Source organism: Neoarius graeffei, chromosome 7, assembly GCF_027579695.1.
Source record: "Neoarius graeffei isolate fNeoGra1 chromosome 7, fNeoGra1.pri, whole genome shotgun sequence".
NCBI classification, from domain to species: domain Eukaryota; kingdom Metazoa; phylum Chordata; class Actinopteri; order Siluriformes; family Ariidae; genus Neoarius; species Neoarius graeffei.
In genome coordinates this window covers 64,005,323-64,019,705 of record NC_083575.1, presented here as the reverse complement: position 1 = coordinate 64,019,705, position 14,383 = coordinate 64,005,323, and the positions used below count along the sequence as shown (strand labels likewise).

The 14,383-nt window shown below is 43.6% G+C and overlaps 1 protein-coding gene across 1 annotated transcript in view; it reads right to left on the bottom strand.

The window, feature by feature from the left end:
- Positions 1–14,383, bottom strand: part of LOC132889578 (adhesion G protein-coupled receptor A3) — a 493,612-nt gene that overhangs the window by 349,466 nt on the left and 129,763 nt on the right. Inside the window, exons 4-6 of the mRNA XM_060926228.1 lie at positions 8,729–8,800; positions 8,467–8,538; positions 8,172–8,335 (exon numbers count right to left, since the gene is read on the bottom strand). Coding sequence (XP_060782211.1) covers positions 8,172–8,335; positions 8,467–8,538; positions 8,729–8,800 — 308 coding nt within the window. The remainder of the gene's footprint in view (positions 1–8,171; positions 8,336–8,466; positions 8,539–8,728; positions 8,801–14,383) is intronic.

The following is a 14,383-nucleotide window of genomic DNA, read 5'->3' as shown; positions in this document are numbered from 1 at the left end:
TCCTAAGACATCTTTTACATGATAATAATGTAGATGGTTTGAGATGGTTGTGATTTTCTCTCTCCCCCCCCCCCCGGCATGTCACTGCAGTGACGTGGCCACTCTGACAGTTTTTCTTCCAGCCATCAAAGTCTCTAGGAAAGAATTACAGTAGTGGTTTCCTATTGCCTTCTACTGGATTATTAAAGAGGTTTTCTGGTTGTAATATTGAGTTTGCATATTTGAAATAGTTTTATTGCCTCCACCCACTTTATTGGAGGAGGTTATGTTTTTGCTTCCATTTGTTTACCTGTTCCCAACGTAACTCAAAAAGTAGCAAACATATTTTGATAAAATTTTGAAGAAAGGTGGGCCATGGGTTGAGGAACAATCAGTTAGATTTTGATGTAAATCTGGATATGTATGTGGATACAGGATTTTTTTTTTGTCTTTTCCCAACATAACTCAAAGTAGTGAATAGATTGGAATGAAATTTGATGTACAGCTTTTGTATTATCCTAGGTTCAAATGATTTGGTTTTGATATTGATAATATGTGGCTTGGCAGATGTATGCACTCTACAGGGTACCCTTCTAGTGACATGTGTTTTTCAACAGTTTTCCTGAAACTTTCATTATAAGTTCTGAGTCAGGTTTTTTCAATACAGGTAAATGTATTGAAACTATGGCCTTTTATGGTGGCGTGTGCACACGCTGCGGCTTCTTTCTCTCCCAACAAAATGATGTTTTCCTGTTTTTTGTCCTGTGAGTCGCAGTGTTTTTGTACATCTTTGTCTTGTCTGCACATTTTGAAGCACACATACAGCCATGAGTTCCTGCTCGACATCGGAAGAACCACATTTTTAAAGCTAAACTCTGAACACAGAGAAGAGTTATGAGTCTGTGGTCTGCTCAGGAGGCCAGCACCATCACAGACCCTCACTCCTTCATCTCGCCCACAGTGAAAGCGCCACAAGAGGCGCGAGAGGAAGCAGAAGAGGGGTAAGCGTGGCGGTATCCGAGCTAGGCTAGTGGCTAGCCCACACAAGCCAGCCATTCCCACCATGGTACTGGCTAACGTATGCTCTTTGGACAATAAGCTGGACTACATACATCTACTATGATCAACTCAGAAGATTGTGAGAGACTGTTGTGTTTTTGTGTTTACTGAAACATGGCTCAACAACAACGTCCCAGACCATGCCATTCAGCTCGAGCGGCTAACATGCTATCGAGCGGACAGAGCTCTCATTGAAGGAGGTAAGACCCACGGCAGGGGGCTCTGTGTTTACATCAATGATGCTTGGTGTCGTGATGCTGTTGTGATCTGCAAACACTGCTCACTGTTAGTGGAGTTTATGGTTAAGTGCCAACCATTCTATCTACCGAGAGAATTTACAGCCATTATAATTGTTGCTGTTTATATCCCTCCGAGCTCCAATAACAACAGTAGGAGTGAAGCACTGAATGAACTGTATCAGCACATCAGTGAGCAGCAGACAGCCCACCCAGATGCTTTTCTCATCTTGGCTGGCGATTTCAATCATGCAGATCTAAAGAGTGTTTTTCCCAAGACATATCAACACACAGACTTTCCAACATGGGGAAACAACACACTGGACCAAGTTTACACCACCCTGAGAGGAGCTTACAAGGCCCTTCCCCTCCCCCACATCAGCGCCTCTGACCACATCACTGTTATGCTAATGCCAGCATACAGACTACTGGTCAAAGTCATCAAACCAGTTTGCAAGCAGGTATGAGTGTGGCCAGAAGGGTCTTCAGAGGCACTTTAGGACTGTTTTAACACCATAGATTGGACTGTGTTAAAAAAAGCTGCTACCTACAACACCACCACAGATCTCCAAGAGTACACAGATACTGTCTCTGCCTACATCAAGTGTATTGATGATGTAACTGACCTCAAGACCATCATTGTTCAGGTCAATCAGAAGCCATGGCTGACAGGAGAGGTCTATAGGCTCCTGAAGGCTAGGAATGCTGCCTTCACAGCAGGAGATCAGGTGGGCCTGAGGACAGCTACTGTAGAAACAACCTGTCCCGGGGCATCAGAAAGGCTAAGAGGCAGTACTCCAGGAGAATAGCTCATCGCTTCAGCGACAGCAGAGATGTACAGAGCCTGTGGCAGGGGATATAGACCATCACAGATTAGAAGGCCCCCCACAGACCTACGATAGCACCACCTCTATGCTGAATGAGCTGAACGACTTCTTCGCTTGGTTTGAGGCATACAACAGCACACCCACACACAAATCCTTTCCCCCTCCTGGCAACCAGGTGCTGACACCGTCCCTGGTCAGTGTGAGGAGATCATTCAGCAGGATCAATGCTCTGAAAGCTCCTGGTCCTGACAACATACCTGGTCATGTGCTGAGGGACTGTGCGGGGGAACTAACAGTTGTCTTCGCAGACATCTTTAACATCTTGCTGAGTCAGGCCATTGTCCCTACATGCTTCAAAGCCACCACTATCATCCCTGTCCCAAAGATGATGTCGCCCTCCTGTTTCAATGACTACCGTCTGGTGGCACTCACCTCCATCCTTATGAAGTGCTTTGAACAGCTAGTCATGCAACACATTAAGTCTATCCTCCCCCCCCCCCCCCTCCCTGGATCCCTTCCAATTTGCATATTGGTCCAATTGTTCGATCAATGATGCCATCTCCACTGCCCTCTACACAGCCCTCACACATTTAGACACAAAATATTCTTATGTTAGAATGCTGTTCATTGATTTCAGCTCGGCATTTAACACCATCATCCCCCAATGGCTCATTTTCAAACTGGATAGGCTGAGGCTGAACACCTCACTGTGCAACTGGCTGTTAGACTTTCTTACCAGGAGACCACAGGCAGTACGGGTCGGCAGTAACAACACATCCAGCGACATCACACTGACCACGGGGGCCCCCCAAGGATGTGTATTAAGCCCCCTTCTATTTACTCTGCTGACACACGACTGCACACTGTCACACAGTTCTAAACTCTTCATCAAGTTTGCAGATGACACGACTGTGGTGGCTCTCATCAGCAACAATGATGAGAAACTACAGAAGCGAGGTGAGCCACCTGGCATTGTGGTGCAGACACAATCTCTCTCTGAACATTGATAAGATGGAGATTGTTGTGGACTTCAGGAAAATGTGCACCCAGCATGCTCCTCTGACCATCAACGGTACTGCTGTGGAGAGGGTGAGCAGCACCAAGTTCCTGGGAGTACATGTCTCAGAGGACCTGTCCTGGAGCAACAACACAGCATCATTGGCCAGGAAGGCTCACCAGCGCCTCTACTTCCTCCACAAGCTCAGAAGAGCTAGAGCCCAAACCATGTGCACCTTTTACAGTGGTGCCATCAAGAGCATCCTGACCAGCTGTATCAATCTGCGGTACGGCGCCTGCACCGCGTCCTGCCGCAAGACCCTCCAGCACATCGTGAGAGCAGCTGAGAAGATCGTTGGCACCTCTTTCCCCTCCCTCCAAGACATGCACAGCACCCACCTCACTCGGAAAGCCCTTTGCATGGCAGATGATCCTACCCACCCACTACACAGCTTTTTCAGCCTGCTGCCATCAGGGAGGAGACTGCGGAGTCTCCAGGCTAGAATCAGCAGACTGAAGGACAGCTCTGTCCACCAGGCTATCAGGATGCTCAACTCTCTCCTCTGCCCCCCTCCCCCTTTTGTCCCCTGCACACACACACTTTGGATCCTGCATCCCTCCCCATCAATACACACACTCAGGATCCTGACTCCCCCCCAATCAATACTGGACTTTGCCATCATCAAGAACTGGTTACGCACACATCACTTTAGGCAGTCTATAAGCTCATCCAATTTGCACTACTGTTTATAATTGCACTAGCTATACCCACAGACTTTTATCTGTTAGGTGCCTATGTCACTTTATTGTTCTGATGTCAATATCTCTCATCTCATTATCTGTAGCCGCTTTATCCTGTTCTACAGGGTCGCAGGCAAGCTGGAGCCTATCCCAGCTGACTACGGGCGAAAGGCGGGGTACACCCTGGACATGTCGCCAGGTCATCACAGGGCTGACACATAGACACAGACAACCATTCACACTCACATTCACACCTACGGTCAATTTAGAGTCACCAGTTAACCTAACCTGCATGTCTTTGGACTGTGGGGGAAACCGGAGCACCCAGAGGAAACCCACGCAGACACGGGGAGAACATGTAAACTCCGCACAGAAAGGCCCTCGCCGGCCACGGGGCTCGAACCCGGACCTTCTTGCTGTGAGGCGACAGCGCTAACCACTACACCACCGTGCCGCCCGATGTCAATATCATGGACTCTTATTTTTATATATATTAGTGTGTATTAGTCCTATATTTTACACTTAGTGTTTGTTTAATGTTTATTGCTGCATCATGGGTTTGAGAGTAACGTAATTTCAATCTTTTGTATGTCCTGTACATATTGCAGTATTGACAATAAAGTAGACTGACTTGATAATCTCACCCACTACTGACATGGTGCATTGTGATTAGGATAAAAAAAGCTGCAGTACTGCTTTAATTTCCACCTGTCGCAGTGAAGAGAAGATACAAAAGTGTGTGTGTGTGTGTGTGTGTGAGTGTGTCAGTTCTGTGGGGTCTTTAGACACCTATAACATATTAAATAAACTGATCTGCCAAACTGGTACGCTGGTAAGAGAGAATGTGAAAATGTGAATGCAAAGAGATGGAAAGACAGGGAGAAAGGTTGAGAGAGATCATCTGACCTTGATGTGAGTGTCTATTCTGCCCTTGCTGAGAGGACAGGAAGATTATACCACTGTTCCTTGTGTGCTCACTATCCTATTTGGAGCCTCATATGCTACTAGCAGACACAAAGATGAAGATTCTGCTAATGCCAGAAACCCCACACACTGGATATAACCTGCTCACTCTGAGACACTTGGCCCCTGTGCGAAGCTCCATCTTTTTTTTTTATTATGCTCATGTAATGCTTGGACGACACTCCATGTCTCGGCAAATGATACAATGGTTTTGGATTTGACTGGTTTCCGTTCAAGTGTTTGGGGTTTCACAAACACATTGTGAATGTGTAGTTAAGTGGGGTTTTATTTATTTATTTATTTATTTATTTTGCACTGGGCCAAGGTTACACTTTGACTCTCCAACATTGCCTCCAATTAGTACATGTACACTTGTTTTTGACAGTGTTTGCCTTAATATAATACAAAGTCCTACTCCATTGCAAACACAAAATGCATAGAACAGAGAATGATCTGTAGCTTTTGTTGGTTGTTGCTCATTACAAGAAAAAAAGGCTATCTTTAATTCTTGTCAGATGCTACCTGTGTATTGTGCAATGACCATATATTTGGGAACTAGGATGTCATGGTTAAATGTTGCTCGATGTAACAAGGCATTTTGAAAAGCAGCAAGTTTCCCACCAGTACATGGCATTAAGAAATTAAATGGTTGTGGAGCTGTGATCCACACACGGTTCATCCCAGTCGACTACAGCAAGCCCACATGATTATAATGACCTTGGAAATGCTATTACAATAGGACTTGGACTGAATAGTTTGGCAGGAGCATAAATACTGGTTTACACGAAGCTGCTGCAGCAGATCTGGTCCAGCAGCCAGGCAGTGTGCAGGCCAAGAGGCTGAACATTACTGCTCTAATCCTGTAATGGATGGAGTGAGCTGGAAAAGAGACAGAATGGATTTGTGCTGCTAATTCCAGCTACGCTAGCATACAAACACCCTGCCGTACAGGTTGGAATACAGTACTCTAAAGCATTTACAGAAGCTACAGCATATTTGAAGAAAAGCAAGAAAATCCTGAACAGTGCTCGTCTGTTCACACTTGATTTACTTCAAGTGAATTATTGTCATGCTTGTGTTTGGGTGAGTGTGCTGCCGTTAAGATCAAACCTGATGTGTCTCATGCTCACTGGTTCACTTGAGAAAGAAATTCAGTATCAGGCAGCTTATAGACACCTGGATTTAATTCAAAATGGATTTTATTTGTTGTTATTTTGGATAGTATTTCTCTACTCATGTCCATCAAGTCCCTACCCGATTACCTCAGAAACTAAAGATTAAAAAATAAACTCATCCTACTTTCACACATAGAGAAGGCTTGGCTTATATCTGATACATAACTTGTGTGTGAGTGCAGAAACAGCGACAATATGTGCATTGTTCACATACTTGCCTAGGTATCTTATGTACGTACATCTGAGGGATTAAAAACGAAATCCATTAGATGGCATATTAAAGACAAAATATTGCTGTTCAACTGGTTTCCAAGTCAAACTGTAAACTGTTTAGTAATCACACACACACACAAACACCTTTTTGTGTCTCAAATCAAAAACTATGGCCTTGGATTCAGTAGACTTTACTAATGTATGAAGAGTTTGAGGGCAAAAGCAGACTGCTCCAATTTTCTTCATCTCATCTCATCTCATTATCTCTAGCCGCTTTATCCTTCTACAGGGTCGCAGGCAAGCTGGAGCCCATCCCAGCTGACTACGGGCGAAAGGCGGGGTACACCCTGGACAAGTCGCCAGGTCATCACAGTCCAATTTTCTTGTTTTCACTAAATAATATTTTTGTGGGGGCGGCCACTATTTTGTGAAATAAATGGCAACTTAGTGATCGAATCGAGAAAGGCCAGCAAATCATAAGCACGTGACTAGCTTTGGAGAGCCAACTTGCTGAAATGGATTTGTCAGCATCTGCGAAAAATGGGAAATGGCCAGAGGGGAACCATCAGGGCCTTCTTGGCCTTCAGAGAAGGCCCAATAATTTCTCTCGTTCTTTAATTGCTTTCATCCTTTCATAATTTCATTCTAATTATTCTCTTCTAATTTGGCCCCATTTTCTATCATATTTGGTTCAGAAATGAAAGGGTCACTCTCCTGAAAACATTAAAATAGAGTTATCCAATGAGATTTTTTTGTTTGTTGTCTCTAGGCTGAGAAGAGCTGGCTCACTCGTTGGTTAGGACTTCATTGCCGGGACAGAAGACCATGTCGGTGTATGTTTATGTCGGAAGTGACAGATGAATTAACCAATCAGATTTTGATTTATAGTGGGAGGGACCAAAAATTAATCACCCTAGGCCTTCTCATAGGCCAGTGCGAGCTTATGTAGCCATGAGCTGACACCATCAGCGCAGCAGTGAAGTAACCTTCCAACCGGTGTAGCGTTCATCAGTAGTGTTAGCGAATGCTAATAAAGCAGTCAAGCCACTGCTATCAAGAGCAAGTAGCACAGGCTAATGACTGAAAAAGTAAGATTTCTGTCTCCAGACTCAACATGCTTGCAACAGTATTTTCACTTAAGCATTCCTTTACCCATGTAATTTACTTAGTTACTTTTAAAATCAACACTGACAACTATACACAGCGGAGCGACCTGGCAGCCTGCCGCTAATCCCTTGCAAAATCCTTTGCCCTGTTGCTTTCTTGGTGTGTCTGGCTAAGTTTTGGCTGAGCTCAACTCCCAGCTTTAATAGTAACGGTTTGCTGCTGGAAATGGCATATGTTGGTTTCTGAAACAAAACCACAAATATCGTGGGATTTTACAACGGAGATGTCTGGTTTCGCAAAAAAAAAAAAAAGACCTGCTGAACAGAAAGAGGACACCACCATCGATGGCACTGGCTCAATTTTTTTCCAGGTTGGTGCTTGTTGGCTTTTGCACTTGAACATTTCATATATACAGAATAAAAATTCACAAAGATAATAAGAAAACCAGTTCATGTTTTTGTAATGTAACTGTCCAGAATCATACAAAAGGATGTGATCTGAGCTGCAGGCTAGTTAGTGTCTTCATTTGTGTACACTATGGTGCCACACTGCCCCAATGATTTACTTTGGTACTGCACTATGCAGATGTGTAGAACTCATTTGTGAGGATGTGAACTAGTGTCAGTCCAAACAACTACAGGATATGTGTGGAAACTATTTTGTGCACATGTCTGATAGATAAAAGCATATCAAGTATAATCCAGGCCTTATGTAAAGAGAAAACAACATTAAATGCACTCATCCAGGACAGGGATCTACTGCTAAACTGAGCTGTTTGTGAGTAAACTGTTATATGTCCCTATTTGTTGCCTTATTGAAATTGAGACCCATCAAACACAGACCCATACTGAATATCAATGCATGTTCTGGATTACCGCAGGTGAGCTGGTGTTCTTGGAGACCACGGACTGGGAAGCCATGGAGGTGTGAAGGATACGCACATACTGTTTCGTTTCCCACTCGTACAAATCTGGCTCTGGCCCACAGCAGCAACCACGCCAACTGGCAGTCACAATACAGGTAATCTGTGCTGAAGTGTCTGATCACACACACACACACACACACACACACACACACACACAGGTAAATGAGTAACAAATCAGTTTATCTCTTTGAAATAGTGTTATCAAGATGTTTCTCGTGTGCACAAGTACCACTTGGTAATCTTACAGAACTCGCAGGGAGCTCAAGTGCATGAACAGCCCTTCAGGCAGCATGGAGAAGATGTTCCCAGATAAATTTCTGAAAAAACAAACAAACCAAAAACCACATACAAAGAACTGTATTGGACAATTTATGTTAAGCCTAATCAAGGCCAAATATAATTCACTAACACAATATTGTCAGGGAATCTGGTTTCTTATATAAAGCTCAAGCAGGTCATGGCAGGAGCAGAAAGCCCACTGTGTGTTTCAGTCAGCACATTACTCACAGCTTCGAAAGATTGCCAAGGTCAAGAAATATCTCGGCAGAAAGGCAGCCAATGCGGTTGTTTGATAGATCCCTGCAGATATACACACACAAAGAGAGGTCTTAAATTGACATAAATTGCCTGACGCGAAACATTTAAAAACATCACAGTGGATAAGCCCTGGGTTGTGGCTTATAAACATGGCCTATTTAGTCCAGATACTCCTGTAAAACAACAGGGATGTCTGAATGTGGCTTGTAATTCACTGATGCAGGCTGAAGATTGTGCACCAGGGGGCGCTCTTACTAAAGTAGCTTTTGTGTGCATAATTGTTCGACAGAGGAGATTAGGTCCCGCAGCAGCAGGATTTTACAAATGTATTTATGCCTGGGCTTACAAATTTCCTGCCTATCCAGAAAAAAGATCGGTTGCTTCCATTACACCATGACAACGATTACATGCACAAGTACAAAACATATGCCATCCCATTGACAGCAATGATTTACTGCATTCATTAACTGTAAGCTGACTGCCAAGATACTTTCAGCCACACAAAACACACAACCTTTTTTTTAACATTGGGTGCTAAAGATTGCACTTAAGCATCTCTGTACTTTCAAAAACATGCCATTAAGTGGATCCTATGTTAAATAGCCACGAGGTGTGAAGGAGTGTTTGTGCATGCTGTCCAGGGGGTATTCCCACCTTCCCAAGTTGATGAATGAAAGTATTGGCATACTTGGGCAGCCAACAATTGAAAGTTTGCTTATATGTATGCTCTATTTATGAGACTCACACAAATCTTACACTGGGCCTTCAATCTATCCAGGCTTGGCACTGTCTTGTACAACCCTAGCTGCTGGGTATTTTACCAAACTGCACGTCTTTGAACTGTGGGGGAAACCAGAGCACCCGGAGGAAACCCACCCAGACACAGGGAGAACATGCAAACTCCACACAGAAAGGCCCTCGTCAGCCAAGGGGTTCAAACCTGGAACTTTCTTGCTGTGAGGCAACAGTGCTAACCACTACATCACCGCACTGCCCACTCTAACAATATAGTTTCTCACAGTATATATGGTGAATGGGATTTCTTCTAGCAGGACATATCCATAAATCAATAACTCTGTGTCATCTAATGCCATCAATGTGTGTCTGTGGCTTCCTCAACTCCTCATTTTCAGTTACTTTAAAATTCTCTCCAGAAAACTCTTCTCAGTGTCAAAGTGCTGGCTTTCAGTTCATTAAAAAGTAGTCGTAGTAGTTTGTCTAAAAAGCTAGCTAACAATTGGTTATCTCAGGACCGAGCTACCTGTATGACTATGAATAATAATAATAATCACACATCACACATCACATTATCTCTAGCCGCTTTATCCTTCTACAGGGTCGCAGGCAAGCTGGAGCCTATCCCAGCTGACTACGGGCGAAAGGCAGGGTACACCCTGGACAAGTCGCCAGGTCATCACAGGGCTGACACACAGACACAGACAACCATTCACACTCACATTCACACCTACGGTCAATTTAGAGTCACCAGTTAACCTAACCTGCATGTCTTTGGACTGTGGGGGAAACCGGAGCACCCGGAGGAAACCCACACGGACACGGGGAGAACATGCAAACTCCACACAGAAAGGCCCTCGCCGGCCCCGGGGCTCGAACCCAGGACCTTCTTGCTGTGAGGCGACAGCGCTAACCACTACACCACCGTGCCGCCTAATAATAATAATAATAATAATAATAATAATAATAAATTAACTAACCAAATATGTAGCTGCACAAAAGCTTTCTCTGGAAGTCAGCTGGGGTGTTTGGAAGGATATACAGGGTGTTTCAAAAAATTGATATTATTTGAGATGTAAATATCCCAGAAACTACATAGTCTAGGCAAATGAAACTGAACAGGCTTAATGTTGAGCAATATAAGATTTATTCCTCAAAATTTGAATGAGAAATTCAAAAAGCTATGTAGATTCCGTGAATGATTTCACAAATTTTCAATATGCGCACCGCCAGAGTCACAGACACACAGACAGCCTTCCTCTTTGAACTTTTTGTGTTATGTCCAAATCTGCATTGCAGTTGGTGCATTTTTAGAGAATTCTCTCATAAATACACGCTCCACAGTCTTGTTCGACTGTGTTCGAGCATACTCTAACACACAAAATGCCTTTTCTTTTCCAGTGAATGGCATTTCTATACCTAAAAAGATAAAAACAAAATACATTAAATATAAAATTTTGACCTGTTTCTACACATGCTGTTAAAAACTGAGGTCAACTGAACGAGAATTGGCAAAGTTATTAGACTGTGAAATGATGTCAAATTTTTTTAAACACCCTGTACATAAGGCATTCATTACACATTAATGATTGGTTAAAAGAAAACTGGTTCCAGGTACAATACAGTTTTTAATAATTTCTACAGAATTTTACACTGTCATGATATTCAGTTTACTCTGGAAATGTTAACCTATATTACCAGACCAGCTGATTTTTGCCCATTTTGCATCAGAGTTCTGCATTTTAACATCGGAGCATGCTAATAAGAATTACCACACAATAATATGTGCAGTAGTCCAGAAGTGCAGTCCTTTTCTCCCCAGTAAAATAGGAGAAGAACCAATTGTAATATTGATCTGGAATGACTAACTGGAATGATTCCCCCCCCCCCCAAAAAAAAAATATTAATTAATTACTTAATTAATTAATTAATTGCCTGGAATCCCCACCCTCTTCTCCCTCATCTCACATGCTCTTGACTGAACTTGTGAGGCACCTTTTTTCAGTTGAGGTAAATGGAGATTGCTGGCCATAATGGCACTAATAATCAATCCAGCATTTGCAAGTTTGCACATTCAATATACTTAAAGGTCCCATGGCATGAAATTTTCACTTTCTGAGGTTTTTTAACGTTAAAATGAGTTCCTCTGACCTTCTTAAGTCACCCCAGTGGCTAGAAATTTCATAATGTGTAAACCAAACTATGCCCAACATTTGAGAATGGCGCGTCAAAACGGCGCGTTGATAAGCTCTTCCCTTTACTACGTCAACAAGGGAGATGATCCCCACGCCCCCCCTCTGGATTCCCACCCACTGTATGGATTGCCCCGCCCAGTTGTAGTGAGGAGACCATAGAGGACACAACAACACGGCATCACCTAAGCGAGCGAAACATGGAAATTGCGCTGTACATGGATGTGACAACACAGAAAAGAGTCTGTTTTTACTGCCGACGGGAGAGCCCCTGAAGACGCAGTGGCTTAATTTTATTTACTTCAATAATACGCCGTCGAGTCTACCTAAGACGGTGTATGTTTGTCGGAAGCATTTTCCTGAGGAATGTTTCCACAACTTGGGACAGTACAGGGCAGGTTTTGCACATCAACTGTCACTGAAGCCTGGGTCCGTACGAAGCATCCCTGCCGCATCAGCAACAAACACCGAACAAGTAAGTGTATAACTGGTCGTTTTGCCGTGTTTTAAAATCTGTGCGTTAGCCTAGCAATGGCTACATTAGCTGTGCAGCTAACCGCTTCCTGCAGTTAGCCAGGTAATCTGCACTACAAAACTAAAGAGCATGCAGCATGCTCTGTTAAACTGAGTTTAGTCTGGAAATTGACTGTAACTTATGAGCTTATGTTTGACTATTGCTCTGCAATGCATGTCTTCTGTTGGATAAGCGATATGTTGCTGTAGTTGCTGCTTCTATCCTCTTTGGTTATGAAGTGCGTGTTCAAGCCTAGGGTATTATATGTTCGTAAACTACCACTCCGAACACTCTCACTCTCTGTTCTCTGTGTCATGTTGAGTTTACGAAAGGAGTCCGAGGGAGAACGGGGTTTTGTCTTAGCAGCATGGCTACAGGCGCTGATAGCAGTGAGTATGTGTGCGCGCAGCTTGGTCAAGCCCCTCCCCCTCCCCCCATGGCCCGCCCCCACCCTCTACCCTTCCCCGCCTCCTGCTTCTCATTAGCAAAATGACGCACTGGGAAAAGCGCTGAAATGGGGCTTTCTCCCAGGAGGCTATATTTATGTGCCGAGGGTTCATTTCGAGAAAGGCTGCGGATATAACATCCGGAAGCCTCCACGAGCCCGTTTAAAGCATCAACAAACCACCATGCCATGGGGCCTTTAATATATATATTGTTTTTACCAGTTAATAATAATACCTTCATTTATAGGTTACATTTGCAAGACTAGGTAATCCATCCATTATCCGTAAGTGCTTATCCTGTACAGGGTCGCGGGCAAGCTGGAGCCTATCCCAGCTGACTATGGGTGAGATGCAGGATACACCCTGGACAAGTCGCCAAATCATCGCAGGGCTGACACATAGAGACAAACAACCATTCACACATTCGGTCAATTTAGAGCCACCAATTAGCCTAACCTGCATGTCTTTGGACTGTGGGGGAAACCGGAGCACCCAGAGGAAACCCATGCAGACACAGGGAGAACATGCAAACTCCACACAGAAAGGCCCTTCTCAGCCACTGGACTTGAACCCAGAACCTTCTTGCTGCGAGGTGACAGTGCTGACCTCTACACCACTGTGCTGCTCATAGTGGTAATCCAAGTCTGTTAAACCCCATCAGAACCAGATTAGTGATACCCAAGGAAGCACCATAATTTACCCCCGTGTTCTCTTCAGAACTTCTCAATAAAAACTAAAGTTAATGGACTCCGATACAAAAACTCCTTTGCATGCTGCTTGGGAATCCTCCTGCTTAGTATGTGAAGACTTGAAAAATGAGCACGAATAAATGATGAGTAAACTAATGAACTCTCCCTGATTTATAGCACGTGTTTATTACCCCAAGACATCTCCTTGGAGGAATAGGGGAAAAGAAAATCATTGCAACTTTGTGGAGGAAGACTGATGGTGTTGCTCATTTGTGACTCATCCCTGATGTTGATGTTTGTAGAAGGATATCGAAATAACTTAGAGAAATTACAAAGATTCCTTTTCTTGGACAAACCAGTCATGAAGCAGTCAAAGCACATCAGAGATAATATTCGTGGATGTTTTCAGGTAAAGACGATCCAGTTCAAATATGGCTCAAAAGACATTTTTACAATATTGTTTTCTGACACTGAGGTTATTTGCACTGAGAATTCAGTACGTTTGGTGGTGAGTAAAAGCTGTTTTTCAAGTCTGTGTACTGTCCAGGGAAACCATTTCTAGACAGCTTTAAAATGGTCTGGGGTTTGCTTCAACTGAATTATGAAAGCAATGTGCTTCCAGGACCAGATGACAAATAACATAATTGGTTGAAAATTGGTTGACCTTGTCACATTACTTTCTCTTTGAAGTTACAATTGTGGAGGAAGACATTATACGGTAAGTCGTAAACTGTAGAAGAAAATGGCTTTCATACACTATATGGCCAAAAATATATGAACCATCACACCTATATGTGCTTTTTGAACATTCCATTCCAGATGTAGTCCCTCTTTGCTGTTATGATAACCTCCATCCTTCTGGGAAGACCTTCCACAAGGATTTGGAACATGTCTGTGGGGATTTGTGCTCATTCAGCCACAAGAACATTTGTGAGGTCAGGCACTGATGTTGGGCAGGAGGTCTGGGGTGCAGTTTGTATTTTAGTTCTATCCCAAAGGTGTTCTGTGGGGTGGAGGTCTGTGCAGGCCAATTTGGTTCTTAAACACCA